General features: G+C 40.5%; 1 protein-coding gene across 1 annotated transcript in view; it reads left to right on the forward strand.

Moving 5' to 3' along the window:
- Positions 1-26,362, forward strand: part of LOC131693967 (synapsin) — a 966,657-nt gene that overhangs the window by 616,285 nt on the left and 324,010 nt on the right. The window contains exons 6-7 of the mRNA XM_058982279.1: positions 21,912-22,132; positions 22,193-22,289. Of these exons, the coding sequence (XP_058838262.1) occupies positions 21,912-22,132; positions 22,193-22,289 (318 nt within the window). The remainder of the gene's footprint in view (positions 1-21,911; positions 22,133-22,192; positions 22,290-26,362) is intronic.

The following is a 26,362-nucleotide window of genomic DNA, read 5'->3' on the forward strand; positions in this document are numbered from 1 at the left end:
ATTTGCATTTGCATTTGCATTTGCATTTGCATTTGCATTTGCATTTGCATTTGCATTTGCATTTGCATTTGCATTTGCATTTGCATTTGCATTTGCATTTGCATTTGCATTTGCATTTGCATTTGCATTTGCATTTGCATTTGCATTTGCATTTGCATTTGCATTTGCATTTGCATTTGCATTTGCATTTGCATTTGCATTTGCATTTGCATTTGCATTTGCATTTGCATTTGCATTTGCATTTGCATTTGCATTTGCATTTGCATTTGCATTTGCATTTGCATTTGCATTTGCATTTGCATTTGCATTTGCATTTGCATTTGCATTTGCATTTGCATTTGCATTTGCATTTGCATTTGCATTTGCATTTGCATTTGCATTTGCATTTGCATTTGCATTTGCATTTGCATTTGCATTTGCATTTGCATTTGCATTTGCATTTGCATTTGCATTTGCATTTGCATTTGCATTTGCATTTGCATTTGCATTTGCATTTGCATTTGCATTTGCATTTGCATTTGCATTTGCATTTGCATTTGCATTTGCATTTGCATTTGCATTTGCATTTGCATTTGCATTTGCATTTGCATTTGCATTTGCATTTGCATTTGCATTTGCATTTGCATTTGCATTTGCATTTGCATTTGCATTTGCATTTGCATTTGCATTTGCATTTGCATTTGCATTTGCATTTGCATTTGCATTTGCATTTGCATTTGCATTTGCATTTGCATTTGCATTTGCATTTGCATTTGCATTTGCATTTGCATTTGCATTTGCATTTGCATTTGCATTTGCATTTGCATTTGCATTTGCATTTGCATTTGCATTTGCATTTGCATTTGCATTTGCATTTGCATTTGCATTTGCATTTGCATTTGCATTTGCATTTGCATTTGCATTTGCATTTGCATTTGCATTTGCATTTGCATTTGCATTTGCATTTGCATTTGCATTTGCATTTGCATTTGCATTTGCATTTGCATTTGCATTTGCATTTGCATTTGCATTTGCATTTGCATTTGCATTTGCATTTGCATTTGCATTTGCATTTGCATTTGCATTTGCATTTGCATTTGCATTTGCATTTGCATTTGCATTTGCATTTGCATTTGCATTTGCATTTGCATTTGCATTTGCATTTGCATTTGCATTTGCATTTGCATTTGCATTTGCATTTGCATTTGCATTTGCATTTGCATTTGCATTTGCATTTGCATTTGCATTTGCATTTGCATTTGCATTTGCATTTGCATTTGCATTTGCATTTGCATTTGCATTTGCATTTGCATTTGCATTTGCATTTGCATTTGCATTTGCATTTGCATTTGCATTTGCATTTGCATTTGCATTTGCATTTGCATTTGCATTTGCATTTGCATTTGCATTTGCATTTGCATTTGCATTTGCATTTGCATTTGCATTTGCATTTGCATTTGCATTTGCATTTGCATTTGCATTTGCATTTGCATTTGCATTTGCATTTGCATTTGCATTTGCATTTGCATTTGCATTTGCATTTGCATTTGCATTTGCATTTGCATTTGCATTTGCATTTGCATTTGCATTTGCATTTGCATTTGCATTTGCATTTGCATTTGCATTTGCATTTGCATTTGCATTTGCATTTGCATTTGCATTTGCATTTGCATTTGCATTTGCATTTGCATTTGCATTTGCATTTGCATTTGCATTTGCATTTGCATTTGCATTTGCATTTGCATTTGCATTTGCATTTGCATTTGCATTTGCATTTGCATTTGCATTTGCATTTGCATTTGCATTTGCATTTGCATTTGCATTTGCATTTGCATTTGCATTTGCATTTGCATTTGCATTTGCATTTGCATTTGCATTTGCATTTGCATTTGCATTTGCATTTGCATTTGCATTTGCATTTGCATTTGCATTTGCATTTGCATTTGCATTTGCATTTGCATTTGCATTTGCATTTGCATTTGCATTTGCATTTGCATTTGCATTTGCATTTGCATTTGCATTTGCATTTGCATTTGCATTTGCATTTGCATTTGCATTTGCATTTGCATTTGCATTTGCATTTGCATTTGCATTTGCATTTGCATTTGCATTTGCATTTGCATTTGCATTTGCATTTGCATTTGCATTTGCATTTGCATTTGCATTTGCATTTGCATTTGCATTTGCATCTGCATTTGCATCTGCATTTGCATTTGCATTTGCATTTGCATTTGCATTTGCATTTGCATTTGCATTTACATTTGCATTTGCATCTGCATTTGCATTTACATTTGCATTTGCATCTGCATTTGCATTTGCATTTACATTTGCATGTGCATTTGTATTTATATTTGTATTTGTATTTGTATTTGTATTTGAATTTGTAAAAAAAATTATTCATCTAACATTTAATGTCTCAATGAAATTTTCTAAAACTAGTGTGATCCAATTCGTCTTCTAAATCCAGATGCGGTGAGGTTAAAATGAAATAGTTTGGAGAACTCGTTGAACCTCCGAACTATTGTGATGACAAGTGCATTTTTGCTAATAGGTCAAGAACATCGTATTCATCAAGCAATCAATATTGGCCACAAAGACTGCATACGATGTCATTCTCCTTTCAGCAAGGGTGTGCAAGCCTAACAAACGACAGCGGTTTTCATACGGTGGCAGGTTTTGCAGATCACTCCATGGCAAGAAACGCAGAGCGTACCTGACAAACCGTCTCTGAACGCCTTCGTTCCTATTGATTCAAACATTCACACAAACATGGAAGGTACAATTGGAAGATTCGACTGTATTAAGTTTTGTTTGTCGCATTCCGATTGAGGATGAGTATAAGTTACAGTTATGGTTGCGGTCAGTCGTAACTGCGATCTGGAGCATAGTGAAAAGCTAAGACTGAATAAATAGAAATATATTAGGCTTACAGGAGAAAAACCAGGACAAATCAAACATTTTTCTCGACATCTCAGGACACCAGGACAGTGAATGCAAAACCAGGGGTGGCATTGCGCATCTCGAAACGAAAGGTTTATTGTATGCAAGCTTGTATGAAAAAGTCGATTCGATATGGTTCCATAATGTCGCCCCAGGACATGTCCTGGGAAATCAGGACTTATGGTCACCCCAATTAACTATTACCATGCACAGTGTTTTAAATCGTCGTTTTCGCACTCAAAATTAATAGCGTCTAAACCGTCTGCTTTAGCAGTATAGTTTATTCAGAGAAGTTCTTGCCTTAATGATTGTGCATCTATAGGAATATATTGTTTGGTGATTAATTAATAAATGAGATCCTAAATTTATTTCCTAAACTGATTAAGATAGAAACTTTGTGTCTTCAGCAAAGTTGTAACAAATATTACTATAAGAGATATTGCTGAGGACACCATATATATAACTTTTATAATTATTGAGTTATGGAACATATTATATGAAAGACCCCTTAAAATTAGTGTTCAAGCCATCTCCTAATGCCAGGTCGAAGGGTTTCTAATCCGCTATAGCGGCTTGCCGAAGGCTAGTGACGGGCACAATCGAAAAATACTCGCGACAATACTTTCACAAGTGCCGGGAAACGTGATCGTAGGGCAAAAAACTGTGCTGATGATGATTTTATTCCTTACCCTTCTGGGGGTGAACTTGAACTGATCGAGCCGAGCCAGTGCTAACTGGACGACAGGGCCAAATTTTACCTAATTATAAGTTATCTGCTATCTCTGTTATCGTCTGCTTCTCTAATTACAGATTCAGTGTGCGGTTTGGTATAGTATGTATGCAATAGTACATAAGGCATTAGGTGTAAGTAGGCTAGGCGAATTTAGCTGTATGTGTAGTTTTTTTAAACTGGCGATTAATTATAATTTAAGCTTAGAAAATTGTTTAAGCTTAGTTTACGTGTAAATTTAAGTTGAAACACTCCAAATTTCCTACATTTCGGCCACCTTTGAAATATTCTTCATATTTCGAATATTTTTAATATTTTGTACTTCTTTGGCTTATTTTTTCCTACGTGACATGACTTGTATTGACTAAAGTCATCATTCCCCACTTGTCTCGTTTTTTCAGCAGATGTAGGTTTAGTGAAGATCAAGAGGATGCAGGCCAGAAATATTTTAATGCAGTGGTGCGATAATCCTCGTTGTTCAACCCGGAAAAAAGACTGGGTAGCTCATATGGGGTAAATTAATTTATTGGAAATGCAATTACCTGTACGGTATCCAACTTCGCATCGATCAAGTGTAGTACTGCTTTTATGGTTTTGTGTTACAGGAGCTAGTTGAAGAGGATCACTCGGCATCGGTAGGAGTGCCAATTTCGCCACGGGTCTCACGACGTTCTCTGTGGATGCTGTTTTCAGCGTGACGACTCTGACAATTTCATCAGATTCAGGATGAACGGCGACGATTTTTCCAAGGGGCCACTGTATAAGTGGCAGATTGTCCTTTTTGATGAGCACGATTTTGCCCGGTTCGATAGATACCGGCGGATTGCAGCCCTTCGCTGCTCTGGACTGGAGCTGTTGTAAATATTCCGTCGGGCCCAGATTCGTTGTAGGTGCCGTTGTGTTTGATTCCAATGGTTGAGATGATTCTCAGCAACGTGTTTCACGGATGGTTCAGGAACAGCTTGAAGACTCGACCCGACTAGGAAGTGCCCAGGAGTCAAAGCTTCTAGATCAGAAGCATCGGATGGTAGTGGTGTTAATGGATGTGAATTTAGGCACATTTCGACCTGTGCAAGTAAGGTCAACATATCCTCGTACGCGGTAGTAGTGTTACCCATTTCTTTTAGTAGGTGGAATTTGGCAGATTTAACTGCGGCTTCCCACAGTCCTCAGAAGTGCGGTGCGCGCGGTGGGATAAATTTCCACCGTATCTCATTGTTGGCGCACCAGCTGAAAATATGTTTGTGGTCGGCTTCTTCTGCCTTGAGCATTCGATATTTATTTATTTATTTATTTTTCGTCAAGCATATGTAGACTACATGGAATGGTTTTACAATATTTACTTATATACTATACATTATTTCTACGGTTTAGTTTAGATTTGACTTGTTTTCTAGACATGGAAAGGTCAATTATTACACAATTTTCATTATAATGACGCATCATTCTATTGATGGGGCTATTTTTAGCATAGTTTGTCCTAAAAGATTGTTCTTGGAATAAATTACGAGTTCTTAGTTGTCGGCTAGGTAGATAAAATTTTATTTGCGAAAGTAATGATGCGGATTGTACACGTTGAGAAATAATGGCGTTGATAAAGCAAAGCATGTTGCCATATTCGCGGCGTTCTTTGAGTGTTTGTATATTAATGAGAATGCAACGTGCTTTATACGATGGAAGAGGAAATGTCGTCCAGTTTAGTTTACGAAGTGCGTACAAAATAAATTGTTTTTGGACTGATTCGATGCGTTCTTCGTACAGGACAGTGTATGGGTTCCATACTATGCTGCAATATTCCAAAATTGGCCTGACATATGTATTGTATAATGATTTTATTGTGTAAGGGTCTTCAAAATTGTAGGTGAAACGTTTAATAAAGTCCAGCATACTATTTACTTTATTTATTATTGTATTATAATGTTCCACAAATGTGAGCTTGGAGTCTAAGATTACGCCTAAATCTCGTACAATTTTGCATTTTTCTACAAGTTGGTTGCCTAAGTGTATGTCTATGGGAACATTTGAAATTTTTCTGCTGAAGGTTATTGAGTTGCATTTCTTTACATTAAGTTGGAGTAGACTTTTGCTACACCACGTGTGGAATATATTTATTTCGTTTTGGAATATTTAAGTGTCTTTGACATTTCTTATTTCCATGAAAAGTTTCATGTCATCTGCATATATAAGCACTTTAAGATGTTTGTTTATTTACTTATTTATCACGCACATCAACAGGCCGTACTCGGCCCCAATGATGGAAACTTAAACTAATTACATCTAAAAAACTGCAGGAATCGATTTCTCAATGATATTCGAGACAAATGAAAGTCGGACAAGTGCGACACACGATTTAAGAGGCGTTGTAGTCCCGTGATAGCGGCATTAGCTGTTTGAATAGTTCGTCGAAACGGCACTCTCAGAAGAACGTTTCCGTGTAACGTTCTGGACCTTGCTTGGATGTTAACTCGCTCTAGTAAATCTGGAGAATCGATGCGTCCTGACAGAAGATCAGAGATGAATAAGGCTCTTGCAGTTTCTCTACGACGCTGGAGAGTATCGAGCTGGATGAGTTGACACCGACTCTCGTAGCTTGGTAGACGAATAGGATCGCGCCAAGGCAGGCGTCGAAGAGCATACCGTATAAATTTTTGTTGAACGCCTTCAATTCGATCGCTGCTGTTCATGTAATTCGGGTTCCAGACCGCCGAACAATACTCCAGCGTAGAGCGCACTAAAGAGCAGTATAGGCTTTTGAGACAGTAAATGTCTGTAAAGGATTTAGCCGTACGGAAAATGAAGCCCAGGCTTCGCGATGCTTTACCAACAACATACGAAATGTGATTCTTAAATGTAAGTTTCGAATCTAACAGCACTCCAAGATCCTTAACGCAGCTCACCCGGGAAACAAGAGCTCCAGACAAGTTATATTCAAACTCAATGGGATCTTTTTTCTGGTGAACGATATCACAGAACATTTCGCCGGATTCAGAATCATTCGGTTGTTTTCACACCATCTGCTGAAAGTGTCGAATTGCTGCTGCAAATATTGTGCGTCCGATCGGCTCCTAATTCTGTTGAAAATTTTTAGATCATCTGCATACGACAACCGTGGTCCTTTCAGCTGATAGTTTACATCGTTGAAATAGAGAGTGAATATTAATGGTCCGAGATGACTTCCTTGCGGAATACCAGTCGTTGCGGAGAACAGTTTGGAGTATGCATCACCTATGTTCACACTGAGTTGACGGCCAACGAGATAGGATTGACACCATCGCAGGAGTGATCCACTGAAGCCAAGTTTTTCCAATTTAGCGACTGCGATATCGTGATTGATTTTGTCGAAAGCTGCAGATAAGTCAGTATATATAACATCAGTTTGTTGATTCGCATCAAACCCTTCGGACACAAAAGAGATTAGAGATAGTAGATTCGTCGACGTAGATCGATTCGGCATGAATCCGTGTTGGTCTTTAGAAATATATTCCTTACAGTGAAAAAACACTGACTCCACCACGACTAACTCAAAGAGCTTGGAAATGGCACAGAGCGCAGAAATTCCTCGATAATTGTCAATGTTTCTCTTATCACCTTTTTTGTGGATAGGAAAGATGAAAGCTGCTTTCCACAATTGAGGAAAAATCGCGGTTGTCAGTGACATTTTGAATAGTTGACAGAGAGGTTCCACCAAACCAGATATACACATTTTCAAAAACACAGCAGGGACACCATCTGGCCCAGGAGATGACGATGCTTTAAGCTTGGATGCTGCTGATACAATATCCGAGTGCTCCACATGAATCTCACTCACTGACCGTTCGAGTTGGGCCACGCCGCTAGCTGCAACGTCAATCTGCTGCGAGGACAGAGTCTCACTGACGAAAACACTCGCAAATTTAGAGGCGAACAATTTGCATATGGCTTGTGAATCATGCCCAACTTCACCATTCAAAAACATTGTAGAAGGTAAGCCGGTTTCTTTCCGCTGCTCATTGACGTATCTCCAAAACGATTTAGGATCCGACTTAAGCTTACGTTGCATTTTTCGTTGGTAGTTTGAAAAACAAAAACTGTTCAGTTTTTTAAAATCGTTATTGAGCCTTACATAATAAGCTCTAAGTGACAAGGTACGGCGTTTGGTAAACTTTCGTAATGCTGCTCTTTTCGCAGTTTTTAGCTGACGTAGCTCGGCTGTCTGCCAGGGGGATTGATCACTTCGTTGATTACACTTTGGGACATGACGGTCGATAAGGTAGCTCATTATATGGCAGAACGTTTCAGCGGCGGAGTTCACATCATCCTTGCTTAGCACAGAATCCCAGTTAATATTTTGTAAAATATTCAAAATGCTGCTATAGTCGGCCCGCTTATAATTGTAACACACGGTGGGCGCGTGGCTCGAAAACTTCATAGGCGGTACGTCCTGGAGTGTAAGATGTAGAGGCGGGTGGTGGCGAACATACTTTACTAGCGGGGTGAGGGCGGTGGAAATATGCGGCGATTGATCTCTGGCATTGACGAAGCATAGATCTAAAATCCGGTCGTTCTCGTTCGTGGTGCTGTTGATCTGCAGAAGTGTAACCGTGCTATAGCCATCCAGAAGAGTAATGCTGCCAGGATGAAAAACAGATTCGTCTGGGTCGGGTTGTAGAAATCCGTTATGAACGGAACGCCACTTTATTGTAGAAAGGTTGAAATCGCCGATAATCATGATTTCGTCAGTGAGTTGCGCCATCGCGGAAACAGAAGTCAATGATTCAGAATGAGAATCAACTAGTGCAGAGTCGCGAATTTTATCGGGAGGGAAATAAACCACACATATATATAATGTTCGATTTCCCAATTTTATCGCTGCCCATACTTGTTCGATGCTGCCCCAAGCGTCATTTGTTATATGTTGAACTTTTAATCCACGACGCACAGCGAGCAAAACACCGCCACCGGAGGATTTGTTGCTGTTGAGCGGGCTACGATCACATCTGAGAACCTCGTAGTCAGAGCAAATCACCTGGCTGGATAGAGTCTGCTCATTTAGCCATGTTTCTGTCAATGCGATGATGTCGTAACAGCAGTCCGAGGTAGCTAGACGATAGGTATTTGCACAGGAATTCATGCCTCCCACATTTTGATAGTATAAGTGGATGGGCGACGATTTTAGGCACGGAAGGCTGATCGGCACTCCTCGATTCATTCGTCTGGAATGTACACCGGGGCGATTGGAATGACTGCTAACAGCGGAAGGAGCGGGTGAACTGCATGAATTGGTAGCACTCGTGATGGAAGTTGGAGTGCTCCTCAGGAGGTTTCCAGCTGACGGCTGACAGCGATGACTCATTAATTGACAGTCGGAAGCATTCGAGCTAGAACAAACAGTTCCATCAGGAAAAACGGTTGATTCATCAACATAATTTTGAAAATTATGTTTGTTTGAGTATAAAAGTAATGTCATTAACGTACAAAATAAAAAGAAGAGGGCCTAAGTGGGAACCCTGGGGTACGCCAGAGGTGACAGAAATTGGTTCCGAGAGTATATTCTGAAAGCGAACTGTTTGTTGGCGTTTCGTTAAATATGATTCGAGCCATTTCAATAGTTTATTTTTTATGCCATATTTTTGCAGTTTGAAGAGTAATAAAGGTATGTCAATACGGTCGAATGCTTTACTAAAGTCTGTGTAGAGTGTTTCCACATGGTTGCCATTGTCCATTGCATTTACAGTAAATTCTAAAAGGTTTGATGTTGTTGAGTGGCCTTTATAAAAGCCATGCTGCTTGGTTGTTATTTGATTTGCTGAAATATTTTGTCATTTACTAGTTTTTCGAATAATTTTGGAATGCATGATATAATGGCAATCCCACGATGGTTTCGGATGTCCGATTTAGCGCCTGATTTAAAAATTGGCACTAAAAAGGATGATTTCCATATTTCTGGGAATGTTTCATTTTTCAGTGACATGTTGAAAATATGTAGTAATGGTAGAGTGAATTCTTCTGCTAGATTTTTTAAAAATATTGGTGCTATTCCGTCCAGTCCAGGTCCTTTTTTTATTATTCATTTCGTTTATTTGATAGGCACAAATGCGTTAGCTTGGCGGTGCCAAATTCTTTTGGTTTTACATTTTGGATATCTTAAAACTAGGAGGTTACAATGTTGAAATATTTTTTTTTTACAAAAGAAAAGAGAGTTTATAGCTATCTTAAGACTAGAAATAAGATTCAATATACAAGAGAGGGTCAAAAGATTTTTTTATGAAAAATTTTAAAACAAGGGATTCAGTTTGATATACAAGAGGAGGAGTAATAGTATTTTACGAAATATTTTACAGTTATCTTAAAACTAACGATATAGTTTAGTACATAAAAGGGGAACAAATATTTATGAGAAATTTCACAGATATCTTAAAACTAGGGATACAATTCTATTTACAAGATGGAGGACAAGAGTTTCAATAAATAGTAAAAATTATAGCTATCTTAAAACTAGGAATACAGAATACTAATTTGATTTTTTTTAACGAAAACTTATGCTTGGTCAAGATATTCAGAGGGTGGCTTATTTCCGCATCAGTGTAGCAGCAATTGTATCAAGGACAGGGGAGAGAAGGCGTATGGTGACAGGGAAAGAAGAGCAAAACTTGCAACTTTCGCTCGAACGGGGGGGGGGATCAGCGAAACAAATTTGCGCCTCAGTCTAGTAAGTCGTCGAGTACCGGATTGGCGGATGGTATTCTTCGGACCCGCGGGGAGTCCTTCAAAAGTCATCGGACCTCGAGTCGCTCTCGCTTCAGTTTCCTTCTATGCAGACGTAGTGGTAAGGGCGACGGCGGTTACATAGTGGCACTCTGGAGCTGATCGGTTCCGCAAGGCAGGAGGAAACTCTAAAAACGAGAAATAAAAAGGGAGGGGCTAAATTGGGATATTTATCGTTTTTATGAAAGTATAAATAAGGGACATATAGGGGAAATCACGAGTTGCCAGCATATCTCGGACTGGTACATTGGGTGGTCTACCTCGGGCCCGAAGGGAATCCTTTAATTGAGACCTGTCGTCACAATACCCGGCGCATACCCAGACAACGTGCTCGATGTCGTGATAGCCCTCGTCACAAGCGCACAGACTACTCTCCACAAGCCCAATACGCCGCAAATGCGCATCCATGGTGTAGTTATTGGACATAAGTCGGGACATTATACGAATAAAATACCGACCCACATCCATCCCCCTGAACCAAGGCTTCGTTGATACCTTTGGGATAATGGAATGTAGCCATCGTCCAAGTTCCCCATTGCTCCACGAGGTTTGCCAACTGTTGAGCGTCCTCTGACGACAAATACTAAAAAATTCGTTGAAGCAGATTGGTCTTTCGTATATGTCACCATTTAATGCGCCCACCTTTGCTAATGAGTCGGCCTTTTCATTGCCCGGGATAGAGCAATGAGAGGGGACCCAAACAAAGGTAATCTGATAAGATTTTTCAGATAACGTGCACAAGGACTCCTGTATCTTCCTTAGGATATATGGGAATTGCTTTTTGGGCTTCATCGAACGAAGAGCCTCGTTAGAGCTGAGGCTGTCCGAAATGATGAAGTAGTGATCTGTGGGCAGAGTGTCGATGATCCCAAGGGTGTACTGAATTGCAGCTAACTCTGCGACGTAAACTGAAGCGGGATCATTGAGCTTGAATGAATCGGTGATAGTATTGTTAAAGATACCGAAGCCAGTGGACCCATCGAGATTTGATCCGTCAGTGTAGAACATTTTGTCACAGTCGACTTCTCGGAATTTATCATAAAATATATTGGGGATCACTTGCGGGCGTATATGGTCCGGGATTCCACGAATCTCTTCCTTCATGGATATGTCGAAGAACACAGTAGAATCAGAAGTATCTAGGAAACGGACACGGTTGGGATTGTACGAAGAAAGATTCATGCTCTTTGCCATGTAGTCGAAGTACAAGGACATAAATCGGGTTTAGGATTTTAGCTCGACGAGCCTCTCGAAGTTTTCAATCACCAACGGGTTCAGAATGTCGCATCGGATGAGCAATCGATATGAGAGTTCCCAAAATCTATTTTTAGCGGGAGAACGCCCGCCAGCACTCCGAGACTCATTGTATGGGTCGAGTGCATGCAACCCAAGGCAATGCGCAAGCAACGATACTGGATTATTTCTGGTTTGATGAAGTGTATGTTCGCAGCGGAGCGGAAACAGAAACACCCGTACTCCATCACCGGCAATATCGTTGTTTGGTACAACCTGATCAGGTCTCCTGGGTGGGCATCCCACCATGTTCCAGTTATTGTTCGGAAAAAATTGATCCTTTGTTGGCATTTCTGTTTCAGATACCTAATGTGACATCCCCAGGTACCTTTAGAGTCGAACTAGAGCCCGAGATATCTGAATGTGAAGACCTGATTGATCGTTACACCCATTAATAGAAGCTGGAGTTGGGCCAGCTCACGCTTCCTAGAAAAAACAACCAATTCAGTTTTCTCCGTGGAAAACTCGATACCCAGCTGGAGAGCCCAAGCAGACAAATTGGCCAAAGTATAATGGTCCTTGCAAATCGGCAGCATTGGACCCTGTAACAGAGACCTCCCCGTCGTCTGCAAGTTGCCTTAGCGTGCATGAATTGGCAAGACAATCGTCAATGTCATTCACGTAAAAATTGTAGAGTAGGGGACTTAGACATGAGCCCTGGGGAAGACCCATGTAGCTAATTCGCGATGTTGTTAAATCGCCATGCGGAAAGTGCATGTGCTTTTCAGACAACAGGTTTAGCAAAAAGTTATTTAAAATTGGTGAAAGACCATGCTGGTGCAGCTTCTCTGACAGAATGTTGATAGAAACTGAGTCAAAAGCCCCCTTAATATCCAAGAAGACTGATGCCATCTGCTCTTTGTTAGCATAGGCCATTTGGATTTCTGTAGAAAGCAACGCAAGGCAATCGTTCGTCCCTTTGCCTTTGCGGAAGCCAAATTGTGTATCTGACAGTAAGCCATTTGCTTCAACCCAATTGTCGAGGCGAAACAAGATCATTTTCTCGAGCAACTTCCGAATAAAGGAAAGCATTGCAATCGGTCGATACGAGTTGTGGTCGGAGGCTAGTTTTCCTGGTTTTTGGATGGCGATGACCTTCACTTGCCTCCAGTCCAGTGCGTTTTTTGGCTTTCATTAGACTCTTCATTCGCCTTTCTAACGACGCGTACTGTTGATAGCTAGCGGGTAACCCGTTTTCCCGGAAGGCCTTATATGCAGTGGACTTCTCCGGGTACAGCTCAGAGCACTCTTTGTCCCACCACAGTGTGGAAGACCGTCCATGGGTATTCGCGCTGGGTACTGGTTTAGTCTGAGCTTGATTCGCACTGTCGAGAACCAAGCCAGCCAAAAACCTGTACTCTTCCTCCGGAGGAAGCTCTTGAGTGGATTCGATTTTAACGGATATCGAGGTCGCGTAACCCTTCCAATCAATGTTCCGTGTTAGGTCATATGAGACATTGATTGTTTCCGATGGTCTTGAACCGTTAGCAATTGAAATCACGATAGGCAAATGATCGCTACCGTGAGGATCAGGGATCACCTTCCACAAGCAATCTAAGTGTAGTGATGTCGAGCATAGCGATAAATCCAACGCGCTCGCGCGTACTGGTGGTGTAAGAATCCACGTCATTTCTCCCGTGTTTAAGATGGTCATGTTGAAATTGTCGCAAAGATCTTGAATTAATGTTGATCTATTATCATCGTGAAGACAACCCCATACCGTACCATGCGAGTTAAAGCCTCCTAGAACTAGCCACGGTGCCGGTAAGGATTCCGTGATATTACAAAGCGTTTAGTGCCCTACGGAGGCTCTAGAAGAAATGAAGATGGAAGCAATGCAAAGGTCTTTGCCTTTGATAAGAACTTGACAAGCGACAATTTCAATGCCTGGTGTCGAAGGGAGGTTAATTCGATTGAAAGAATAGCACTTTTTAATCGCCAAAAGTACTCCTCTATAGGGGTTTTCTCGATCCAGATGAATTATATTAAAGTAGTGGAAGTTGAGATTTATATCAGAAGTTAATCAAGTTTCACATAATGCGAAAGCATCACATTTTACACTATTTAGTAAACATCTAAAGGAATCGATTTTCGAGAGGATACTTCTGCTGTTCCACTGTAGAACAGTGATCAAATCGGTGACCTCGTTCGATGACTTAGCCATCTAAGGATACGATTGCTGCAAGGAGGGGCCATTTAGTAGTCAACTGCTTCAAAAATATTTGCAGTATAGGGAGAAAACGTATCAGAAGGCTTTTAAGAGGATCAGTAACATTGAAAGCTGTGAAAATTAAGTTCACGATGTCAGAAAATTTCATTAGCCCGTTACTGGACTGAGTGTCTGTTTGAATAAAGGGGACACTTGGGATTTCTGGTGTCCCTGGAAGTGGTGGATACTCCTTGTTGGAATTAACATTTCCAAGTCCTGGAGCAACTTGCTTCGGCTTTAGGGCAGCACTTCCGTTGGATTTATTGATTGGCGCACTCTGAGAGGCGACACCTTGGCACCCTTACGAGGCAATCTAAAGGAGGCTAGGTTTCTCCTCTTCCTGGATTCCCTTGGGTTAACAAAAGATGTTCCCTCTTGCGGGTCGTCAGATTCTTGCTCAACGCCAGCCAAAAGAGCAAAGGAATTTTCGGAAGGGACAGATGGCGAAGCATTCTTAAGAATTTCTGCATAAGAGCGCTTCGAGCGTTCCTTAATGGAGCGCTTAATTTTATCTCCTCGCTGTTTGTACGCGGGGCATGATTTTAGATCATGCGGAAGGCCCCCGCAGTAAATACACTTTTCAGTTTCTCTACCGCAAGCGTCATCCTCATGCTCTCCCTCGCATTTGCCGCACCTTTTCTTATTGCCACAATAGGTGGCTGTGTGACCCTGCTGCTTGCAATTGCTGCAGTTCATTACCCGCGGTACAAGGCGAACAGGTAGACGAACCTTATCAAGGAGGACATAGTTGGGGAGGGAAGACCTGAAGCGAGTCCGACAATGAGTAAGTTGTCCTATTATTCTCAGTTTTTGCTGAATACAATTGCTTGCATTCCAGAATCTTCACATGTTGAAGTGAGGGGTCCTTAAAGCAACCGACCCCGTACTTCAACACATCTTCGCACTTCAAACCCGGTTCGGCGACGACCCCGTCGATCTCCATTGCCGTACAAGGTACATACGCCTTATATTGCTTTGTAAAACGCTCGTTTCGAGAAATCTGGTTTGCCTGGTCGAGGTCATATGCGTATCTTATTAGCTCTAACACGTGTTATCTGAGCTACGGCCGGGTAGTTAGCAGTTAGCTCCCGTGAGATCTCTAAAATATTAAGCGATTTCGTGATAGGCCGGAAATAGACCACCCAGGGTCCATTATCCAGCAAATCCATGGGAATATCATGCCCATCTAATATTACTTCGCCCTCGGCCATTTAGGCACGTGGATAACACGTGGTGTAAACGAGAGATGAAACTTATATTCAGGGGAAAGGGATCTAAGAAGCGACTGATCGGGGGAAAGGGAAATGAAAAAAAAATACTTAGCTTGTATAGCGGTGTGTCCGGCTATTCCACTATTCACTTTACCAGCCTAGGCACCGGCGAACAAAGACTGCCTCTAACAATGGTTGACCTTCACTGGCAATGTATATATTTATTCACTCTATGCACGGCACAAGAAAACGATCTGGTTCGTTCGAGAGCTTGGAAACGTATGAATGAGTCTATTTATCTATATATTTAAACTATATGTATCTAAGTATTAGTTACTTCGGATTAATCTTTAAAGTTTCAGGCACTAATTTTCGTGAACGCATTGATTTGTTGTGATGTCAATATTGAGATAAAAGCGAAAATTTTAACGAATTGATGCTTTTTCAAAATGAATCTTTCAAGAACAAACCTAAGTTGTATAAATTCATTGGGAGAAACAGCCAAGCAGTGCTTTTAAGGAACTGCTACCAACACATAGATATGTATATCGCTCATACAAGCATATAGATAAATAGTGCCCTGAATTTAGTTACTCCAACTTAACCGTTACACAAGGTTGAGAAAGAAAAATATTTTTAAAATATTGAATAAAAAATGTTTCTGGAAATGGTAGTACCCCCTTAAGAAAAGTGAAGGTGCTAGCCGATTTATAGGTGTAATCAAACTTCATGAAACTCAGCTGAAGACACTTAATCACAAAAACATTAATGAGAGCCAAAAAATACTTTTGTTCACCATTTTTCAGTTTGTGACCACGGTGCGTCGTCTCACCCGCACATGCGGCATCTCTCCCGCAATGACCTTTTTTGTAAAACATTCATGAAAATTTGAAGAATTTTTTTTCATTACAAAAACCATTTCACAGTATTTTAGAAACTTGTCGCAATTGATAAAAATGATTTCATCAATTATTGAATGGTTTACTTTGATGCAGGATCGATTTTTAAAAATGTTCGGTATCTCTTCCCAAATTGCCCTATGCATCGTATTATCACTGTAAGTGAAAATAAGAAAGGTAATTTAATTTTATACAACTTGCTTTTTTTGGGTCAGTGTATTCCTACCGATTAGTTGTTTACATAAATCGCTCCAACTATTTTTACTTTTTGACGAGATTTGTGAAGTTTTTATCGTTGTTTGTCGTGTTAATCGACTCAGTATTTTGTTTTTAACATTGTTATTGTGCAGTGTGAAAGTGTCTCCTGTTTGCTTTTGTGTTGCGAAAAAATAAGCGAAGAACGTAACTGAGTGAACTTCTGTGACTTAACCACCAAAACTTTCCACCGAACGCAACGCCATCTATATTTCATTGTTCGCATTCTCAGATCGGCACGCATTATGGCAAGTGCATGCGATCACTGCGCGAAAACCGTCAAATCGGGTGACGACTTTATTGAATGTATGGGTTTTTGCAAGAATGTGGTACATATGCAATGTGGGAAACAACTTAACAAACTTATTTTGGATGTGCAATGAATGTGTCAAGCTGATGAAGTTTGCTTGGTTTCGCGACACCGTTTCTTCACTTGGATGTGTTACCGCTGCTATCGCTGGGAAAACGGATGACGTCTGTGCTGAACTAAAGGCCGAGTTATCCAAAAATAACCCGCAAATTTCGCGCCTGGCTAGAAAGGTTTCAACAGCTACTCCAGTCCGGCCAAACTTCGGTACCTCTCGACCACCTCAGAAACGTCGTCGCGAGGATGGCCCTGATCCGAGCAATATTCTTGTTGGTGGTCGAAAGCTAGTCGATAATAGTAACATTGTTACGGTTCCACCTCCCTTCATATCCTTCAAAGTTGGAGTTCACCCAAAGTACCGTGATGCAGCTCTTAATCCTGACACATGGCCGCAAGGCATACTGTTCAGGGAATTTGAAGACAGCCGTACCCAGAACATTTGGAGCCCGCCGACTGATTTTCCACCGCCTCCAGAAGAAGCATGTACCTCTCTAATGCAACCCGGCCCATCAATGGTCCTGCAGAGGACTCCGCAACGATTGGCCATGCCACTATACCAAGCCATACCGCCTTTGTGAAGGAGTATCGATGCCGATCGCATACTGGGATGCAACGCAGTTGGTACTATGGAAGCCCTCGATCCCCCCGCTAAAGTCGAGCCCTTGCCGCCAGCGTTCATCAGTCGTCCCGGTCCTGTATGTGTGGGTGGGGAAATGGTCTTCCAAGCCGCCTTTCTCGGCAAGTATAATAAAAATTGTAACGATACAACGGTTGAACCGATTCACGCTTCTAGCTCATCGTACGAATCTCGCCGCAAGCTGCTACCACCCCGTTCCTGCTCTCCGCATTCCGCCATCGGGTTCCAACGCATACTGGGACGCACCGCAGTTGGCACTATGGAAGCCCTCGATCCCCCCGCCACAGTCGAGCACTTGCAGCCAGCGATCATCAGTCGTCCCTGTCCTGTGTGTGGGATGGGTGAAAGGGTCTTCCAACCTGCCGCAAATGGCAAGTATACATCTGTTCCGAGCACTTCAAGCGCTGATGTATTCTTCGTTTCCAGTTTTTTGCCTTTTGCTCCGACATCTTGTTATCAGATGCCAACCATTTCTCTCGACGACGACGATAGTCGTATTTTGGGGCGCGACGCAGTTGATTCGGGATGCCTCGAATCCCTCACCACAGTCGACCAGGCGACCGTGAACCGTTCCGATACTTTCGTGGGATTGACGAAAAGATCTTCCTACACGGCAACATGGCTTCGAACTCTGCTGTACCTGATCCGTCCTCCAACAACATCGAGGTTTACTACCAGAATGTTGGTGGCTTAAATTCATCAACGGACAGCTATTTGCTCGCGACCACGGGTTGCTGTTACGACGTTATCGCCTTGACCGAGACGTGGCTCGACAACCGTACTCTGTCTCGCCAGGTCTTTGATTCAACATTCGATGTCTACCGCTGTGACCGCAATGCCCCCAACAGCCACAAGACAGCAGGCGGTGGTGTGCTTATCGCCATTCGCCGTGGTATAAAAGCCCGAGTGATCAACGATGACCGGTGGGCGAGCTCCGAGCAAGTGTGGATATCAGTGAAACTTGCCGATCGCAATCTGTTCCTGTGTGTTGTGTATTTTCCACCTGACAGAATTCGTGATTCCAGCCTGATCGATGTACATCTTTCCTCCGTTTCTTTTATCGCCTCGATCGCTGCCCCGTCTGATGATATCGTTATACTGGGCGACTTCAACTTACCTGGCTTGACGTGGTGCCAAGCAAGTAATGGTTTTCTACGATTGGATATCGAAAAATCTGCGCTTATTAACAATGCCAGTTGTATTTTGGACAACTACAGCAGCGCAACTCTTCGGCAAATTAATAATGTCACCAACGAGAATGGACGTACATTGGACCTCTGCTTTATAAGTGCCCGGGACTGCGCTCCGTACTGCTGCACTGCACCGACTCCTTTAGTCAAGCAGGTGCGTTATCATCCCCCACTACATCTTGTATTCGCTGGTAACCTAGGAGTGAATGTTGAAGACGTCTCAAGCTTTATCGTCTACGATTTTAAAAACGCTGACTACGACAGCATCGTTAGCACGCTGTTGGATATAAACTGGGACGAAAATATTAACAATGACGACGCGAACGAAGCAGCGATGACGTTTTCTAGTATTCTTAACTACCTTATCGACCGCCATGTACCAAAACGAACAATTAGTACCGATGAACACCCTCCCTGGCAATCAACCGTCCTTAGACGTTTCAAATCTGCCAAACGAGCTGCATTTAAAAAATTCTCGAAGCATAAGACACTTGCATTACGAAATCACTATTTTCAACTCAACCACGAATACAAACAACGAAGCAGACGCGCCTTTTTAGACACCAGCGAAACGTCGAGCGTCAACTGAAATCCAAGCCCAAGTCGTTCTGGAAGTATGTTAACGAGCAGCGAAAAGAATCCGGTTTGCCATCTTGTATGTCGTTTAATGGAGTTTTAGGCACCGACACTAAGGAAATTTGCTAACTGTTCTCCGACAAATTTTCAAGCGTTTTTCCAACGAGCGCCTGGCACCACAAGTCGCTGCAGCCGCTAATTTAACTCCTTCTCTGGGACGAACCATCAACCGAATTTGTGTCGATAATGCTGCCATTCTTGCAGCAAATGCCAAACTGAAAGCATCTTGTTCCCCGGGTCCAGATGGTGTTCCCTCGATTTTTGTCAAAAAGTGCATCAGCGGGCTTCTTGAACCACTTCGGCGAGTTTTCGAGCTATCACTCACTACTGGTACATTCCCTTCCTGCTGGAAAGCAGCGCACATGTTTCCAGTTCATAAAAAAGGAAACAAATCGAACATTGACAATTATCGGGGAATCTCGTGTTTAAGGCTGTATCAAAACTGTTCGAGCTGGTTGTGTTAGATCCTATTTTCTTTCACTGCAAACACTACATTGCAGATGACCAACACGGTTTCATGCCTAAACGATCGACAACGACAAACCTGCTCTCGTTCACAACATATGTAATGGATGGATTTGCTGACGGATTGCAAACCGATGCTATTTATATGGATCTATCTGCGGCCTTCGACAAAATCAACCATGATATCGCAATAACGAAGCTGGACAAAATCGGCATTCATGGACAACTTCTGCGCTGGTTTCGTTCCTACCTCGATTCAAGGCAACTCCAAATCAGCATTAAGGACTGTCTATCTGCACCATTCTTCGCTACATCCGGCATACCACAAGGAAGCCATCTCGGTCCAGTAATATTCCTCCTCTACTTTAATGACGTCAATTTCACATTACAAGGACCCCACCTTTCTTTCGCCGACGACACGGAATTTTTTCAACAAATACGGGATAAAACCGATGCCGAGCTTCTTCAGAGGGAATTGAACAGCTTTAGTACGTGGTGTGATCTAAACAGAATGGTTTTAAACCCGAGCAAATGCTCAATCGTTACGTTCACGCGGAAACGCCAACCGACTCAGTTTAACTACCATTTCTTCGGCTCGAGCATTCCAAGACACTCTCACATCAAAGATCTCGGAGTCATCATGGATTCGGCATTAACATTCAAACCACATACGTCATACATCATGGATAAGGCATCACGACAGCTTGGGTTAATCTTCCGAATAGCGAAAAACTTCAGGGACGTATATTGTCTTAAATCACTTTACTGCGCGTTGGTCCGCTCAACGTTACAATATTGTTCAGCTGTTTGGAATCCGTACTATTGACAGAATCGAGGCTGTCCAACGCAGGTTCATACGCTTCGCCCTTCGTTATCTCCCATGGCGAAACAGATTTCAGCTGCCGAGCTATGAAAACCGTTGCCAGCTAATACGCCTCGATACACTCAGCATTCGGAGGGACTGCTCTCGAGCCCTGTTCGTCTCGGACTTACTCTCTGCCAGAGTGGATTGCCCTACAATCCTCGGACGTCTGGATCTTCAAGCCCGCGTTCAAGCTCTACGCAATAACTCCCTTCTGCGAGTTCCGTTCAGGAGAACCAACTATGGTTGCCAGAGCGTTACCGGACTCCAACGAACTTTTAACAGTGTGGCGACAGCCTTTGACTTCCACAGGACGCGGAATGCGATAAAAGTGAAAATGTTGTCAATTTTAAAATGTAATTAGTTTAAGCAACCACCATTGGGGCCAAGGGGCCTGTTGATGAAGGTAATAAACATAAACAATAAACTTTTTCGAAGACTGCTAGTCAATCCTTTGTTCTTTTGTCAAAACTTTGTCCTTTTGTCAAAGCTTTGTTAAAAGAAGTTATTAAACTTTTAACCAAGTGATGTGTGAGTCAGTTTTGCATGGGGCCTAGCAGTGCATGGTTGTGTATCAGTACTCGAGTCCCGCGAATTTTACATATTCGTGAAATAATTGTTAGATTTAGCTGAATAGTATATTTACAAGAATTGTAGTAAATAATACGAGTTATATTTTGGTTAGAATAAAGGGCACAGACACTAACTTTTCATAGTAGAGGGATGGAGTATCGAGCTGTTCGAAAGAAATACTGAAACATGCCTGTTCTATAACTTTGTAGAGGACACTAAATTTCTATCACACTCCGTTTAAAAGTTAGTGTTGGCGCCCTCTATGGGTAACTTGTGTAACTAAATTTTTTTTAATCAAAACATGACTCGTATTGACATGTTTAGTTCGTACGAATCGAGTACTGAAACACAACCATGCACTGTTAGGCCCCATGCAAAACTGGCTCAGACATCACTTCATTAAAAGTATAATAACTTCGTTTAACAAAACCGGATTGACTAGCAATGTACGGTATAGTTGTAGACTTATTTTCACTTACAGTGATAATACAATGCATACAGTGCCACCTAGCGGCGAAAATGCGAGCTAGTGGGTTTTATCCATGTAAATTGCTGAAAAACCCCACACAAACTTCAGGCACGTTGGTCCGGTAGCTAGACTTGTCCGATTTGTTTTAAATTGGGTGCAAGTACTCCTGGTGGGACAAGGAATCGACTCAGGGGTGGGTCGGTAGGGATAATTTGTTTTCCTGTCACTCTATTGTATATAGATGACACGTCATGTCACGGCCCCTCTGGCTGGCTACGTCCTTGGGCCCACTACAAGGTGCTTTAAGAATGTAATAGACATTTCCACAATAATATTGAACACAAACAGCCACGGTATCATAGTTTGAGGAAATGAGAAAGACGCAATTGCACCACTAGGTGGATTAAAACTATTGTTAATCAATATTTGCAATTATTTTTTTCTATTTACAGCTTATGTGGCAACAATTTCCATGCGTTCTAAAGGCTGGTCACTGTCATGGCGGTAAAGCCACGGCAAAATTGGACAACCCCAGCGCTTTGCAGGATGCTGCTGGATTATTATGTGGTACGGGAATTACTGAAAGTACATCGTACTGCAGCTTAGAGCCGTACATTGACGCCAAATTTGATATTCACATCCAGAAGGTTGGATCTAATTATAAAGCATTTATGTATGTAAAAAAAAATGGCGCTGTCTTCGATTTTATAACTACTATTTTAATCAACTACAGGAGAAAATCAATTTCTGGAAATTGGAAAACAAACCAAGGGTCAGCAATTCTCGAGCAAATTTCGATGACTGAGAGGTATAAGTCATGGATTGATGAGGTGAGTTTCTAAAAAACATTCATTCTTCACATAAAAAGTTAAGTAGTAAACTAATGACGTAATCAAAAAGGGGAGAAGGGTCAAAATTTCATTGGATTTGTATTAGTTTACGTAAAATCATACAGTTGGTATGAAAAACTACACCACACACTTATTTTTTTCTGCCGAATTTCAGCTTTTTTCATATCCTTTGCCTAAATCTCAGCAGCTGAGTTCTCAGTAAATAATTGTTTTACTGAGATCTCAGTTAAAGTGACGTTTAATAGCTGAGAGGAAAATATTTCACCGCAAATTAGCAAACAAATCTCTCTTTGCTGAGATATCAGTTACAAAATTTGCTGACTACACGGCTGCACAGTGGCGGATTTCCTTAAAAACCTGGCCAAAAGTCGAAAATGGTTTTGATTGACCTGAAAATGTACATACCACGATTTTTTGGGGCGTAGATTACGATTTTGATGTCAGATTTTCAAAATTCAAAATGGTGGATACAAAATGGCCAACATTTTAATATAAATATAAGTAAATTTTCACAAATGAATGATTTTGATGGTTCCATTGTATGCCAATAACGTTTATAATGTATCGAATTTTAAATGGTGTGTAGTTAAATGATAGAGTTTGTTGATTTGTACGCAATAAGATATTTGGGTGTCTAGATGATGTAGCTTTTATGAGAATTGATGTTATTAGTTATTTCAAACTATGTATTTTAAAATATTATGCATCATAGTTATAAAACTTTTCAACTCTCTGTACCATTATTATTCAATTGCTGTCCGATGCACATATTTCGCAAAGAACGAAAAATAGTATTTTTTTAAAATTATAGAAAATAAGCCGATACTACGACGAAATGCATGGAGTGAAAATTGACAACAATTTTGCATGCAAATTGTAGTAACTAAAAATGAATATGACAAAAAAATGAAAACAAGTGAAATTAACTAAGATTCATAGTTTTATTTAAATTGTTAGACCGAGGATTTGTACAAAGTTCATTATTACAATGAATTATTACACTTGGTCAGAACATGCTTGTACCGCTTCCTGGTATAGTTTTAAGCAACCACGTTTTGTTGTCATGCTTGCTAACATACTACGATTGACAACCTCCTCACGAACAAATTCGCCAAGCTGGAGTGTACGCCAAAGTGAAATTTTTAGCCTAATCACGGCCGAAGTATTGCTAGTATTCTTTTGCACTACTCTGCCCTCACTCATTACTGATTTTCGCTCGTAGAATCCAGTCATATATTCCACCTCTAGATTTGGTTTGCTTTGCATGATCAAACGTCATAGTTGCCGGTAACGTTTAACCATGGTATTCGTAAACGGTTTTTGAAATTTGGAACCTTTGGCGATCACTTCTGCTCACCCCGTTGGTTTTTAATATGAATGACCAAAATTATTTACGTCTTTTGCGTTCAACTTTTGATAAGTTTTGAAAATGTTAATGAATCTCGAGGAAATTTTCACCACTTAATACACAATTCTTCCTGTTCAAAATGCAGTATTGTGCGACTCGCTATGACAACCGGAGGTGCAGTAGTAATTAAAAGTACGAGTCTAAATTTTGAACTGAAAATCTTATAATCCATCTCCGTCTCCAGTTAATCAAAGATTACTCAAAAACGGGCAATTCGGGCAAGAATTCTATAGTGTTCCAAATGGAGAATCGTTCAAGGAACACAACTTGCCTTGAAACATAGTGGACATACGTGGACAAAAAAAGTATTTCAATAATTTTGCAAAAATGTGTGCTGAAACCGTCTGCTACAAAATCGTGAAAGTTATTGACATTTTCTATAAACAAACAAAATAATATCTTTTGACATCAATACATATAAATAAAGTACATACCTTTAGCATAACTTTTCATTATTCCATATTCGAAAACGGCAGTTTTATCAAAATCCAGCTACATTTGAATAATACTGATATTTCGAGCGCTCGATAAAAAAAAGATGAGCAAAACGCGATGGTTTAAACTGTTTGGATATGCCAACACCTCAAATATGGAAATTTTGGAGCGTTTCACTTACAATAGCATGTGGCAGCACCATCTGAAGGACAATATATGTACTAGAACCCAAAATACTAACATGAAATTTTCGACTTTTGGCCAGGTTTTTAGGAAAATCCGCCACTGTGGGCTGTTGGGAAATTGCCGAACCGAATTGAGTGTGCATGTAAAAGTAATATTTTAATATGGAATTGAAATTGTAAAAAGATGCAAAATATAGACAGCACAGTCACAGTTGGCCAGGTTGGCCCCCGCCAAGGGCGCCAGCTTCAGAAGGGCACTGAAATCATGACCGGTTTTTTACTTTTTGTGAGGATAAATCATGAAATAACACTGTTCAACACACGATCGGGGAGCATAACAAAAAAAAATGGCGAAAGTTTGGGATCCCAGGAAATCCCTGGTGAAGAATTTTTTGGAAAAACTTGGAACGGGGATTCGCAGATTAAAACCAAAGTTTATATGGAGAGCTAGGGGTGTTCAAGAGGGAAGATATTCAATGAAAATTGTCGTCCAAAATTTTTGCATAAAATCTTACATAAAATGTTTATTACATCGAAAAAGTAATCTGTACAATTTTTTAGCTCAATCGGATATCATTAGGCGGGTGGGGCGTTTGAATATTGAAAAAATTAAAAGGGGAGGAGAGTACATGAAATGTTGAAAATAGAATTTTTTGTCGGGATATATCTAAAAATAACATGAGACATCAGAATCTAGCGTCAAAACAAACAAAAACCGCTAAAACAAATTTAATTTTTTTTAGTTCCAAGGACTTTTGAAAAAAAATTCGGATGTCAAAAATTTTATTGTAATGCCTAATGATTTCAAAAATAAATTCCTATCCAACTGGGCTTGGGAGCAAAACAAATAAAAGCACGGCAGGGGTTTAGGGTTTCAACTAAATCATCGCGATTTTTTTTTAAATAAATTGGAACACACAGTTTAACTCCAACTGCACAGTTTAACTCCAAAGTTTTTGGCATCTTTGGTTGAAGTTTCTGAACTGGGATAGGGAGCAGAACAAATAAAAAGATGGCAGGGATTTAGAGTTCCAACTAAATTATCGCGAAGAAATTTATGAAAAAATGGAACGGGACTTCACAGTTTGAAAGTTTTGTGAAATTCGGTAAAAAAATCCCATTTTCACCTAAAAAGTTTAAACATTGGTTTTAAACTGCGAAGTCCCGTTCCATTTTTTGTCAAAAATTTCTTCACGATGATTTAGTTGGAACCATAACTCTCTGCCGTCTTTTTATTTAGGTTCCCAAACCCAGTTCGATGGGAAAATTCGATCAAACATGCCCATTTTCACCTAAAAATACTATTTTTTTTTTAAATTTCGCAAAACTTTGATTTCAAACTGTGAAATCACATTCCAATTTTTTTCAAAAATCTTTTCACGATGATTTTGTTAGAACCCTAAATCCCTGTGATCTTTTCATTTGTTCTACTTCCAAGTCGAGTTCGATGGGAAAATTCGATCAAAGATGCATTTTTTTTAAATTTTGCGAAACTTTGGTTTTAAACTGTGAAGCCCCGTTCCATTTTTTTTTTCAAAAATTTCTTCACGATGATTTAGTTGGAACCCCAAATCCCTTTTTTAAATTGTGATGTCACATTCCACTTTTTTCAAAAATTTCGTCTCGATAATTTAGTTGGAACCCTGAATCCCTGCCGTCTTTTTATTTATTCTGTTCCCAAACCCAGTTCGATGGGAAAATTCGATCAAGCATGCCCATTTTCACCTAAAAATGCTATTTTTAAAATGTCACAAAACTTTGATTTTAAATTGTGAAGTCACATTCCAATTTTTTTCAAAAATTTCGTCACGATGATTTAGTTCAAATCCCTGCTATCTTTTTATTTGTTCTGCTCCCAAGCCCCGTTCATTGGGAAAATTCGATCAAAGGTGCCCAATTTAACCTAAAAAATGTTATATTTTTAAATTTTTCAAAATTTTGGTTTGGTCTAGCGAAAGTCTACGTTTGTTTACGAGGGGAGAAGGGGGTTTTGGAAAAGTCTACGTAGACTTTGATCTTTTGTT

The sequence above is a fragment of the Topomyia yanbarensis genome, chromosome 1, assembly GCF_030247195.1.
Source record: "Topomyia yanbarensis strain Yona2022 chromosome 1, ASM3024719v1, whole genome shotgun sequence".
NCBI lineage: Eukaryota > Metazoa > Arthropoda > Insecta > Diptera > Culicidae > Topomyia > Topomyia yanbarensis.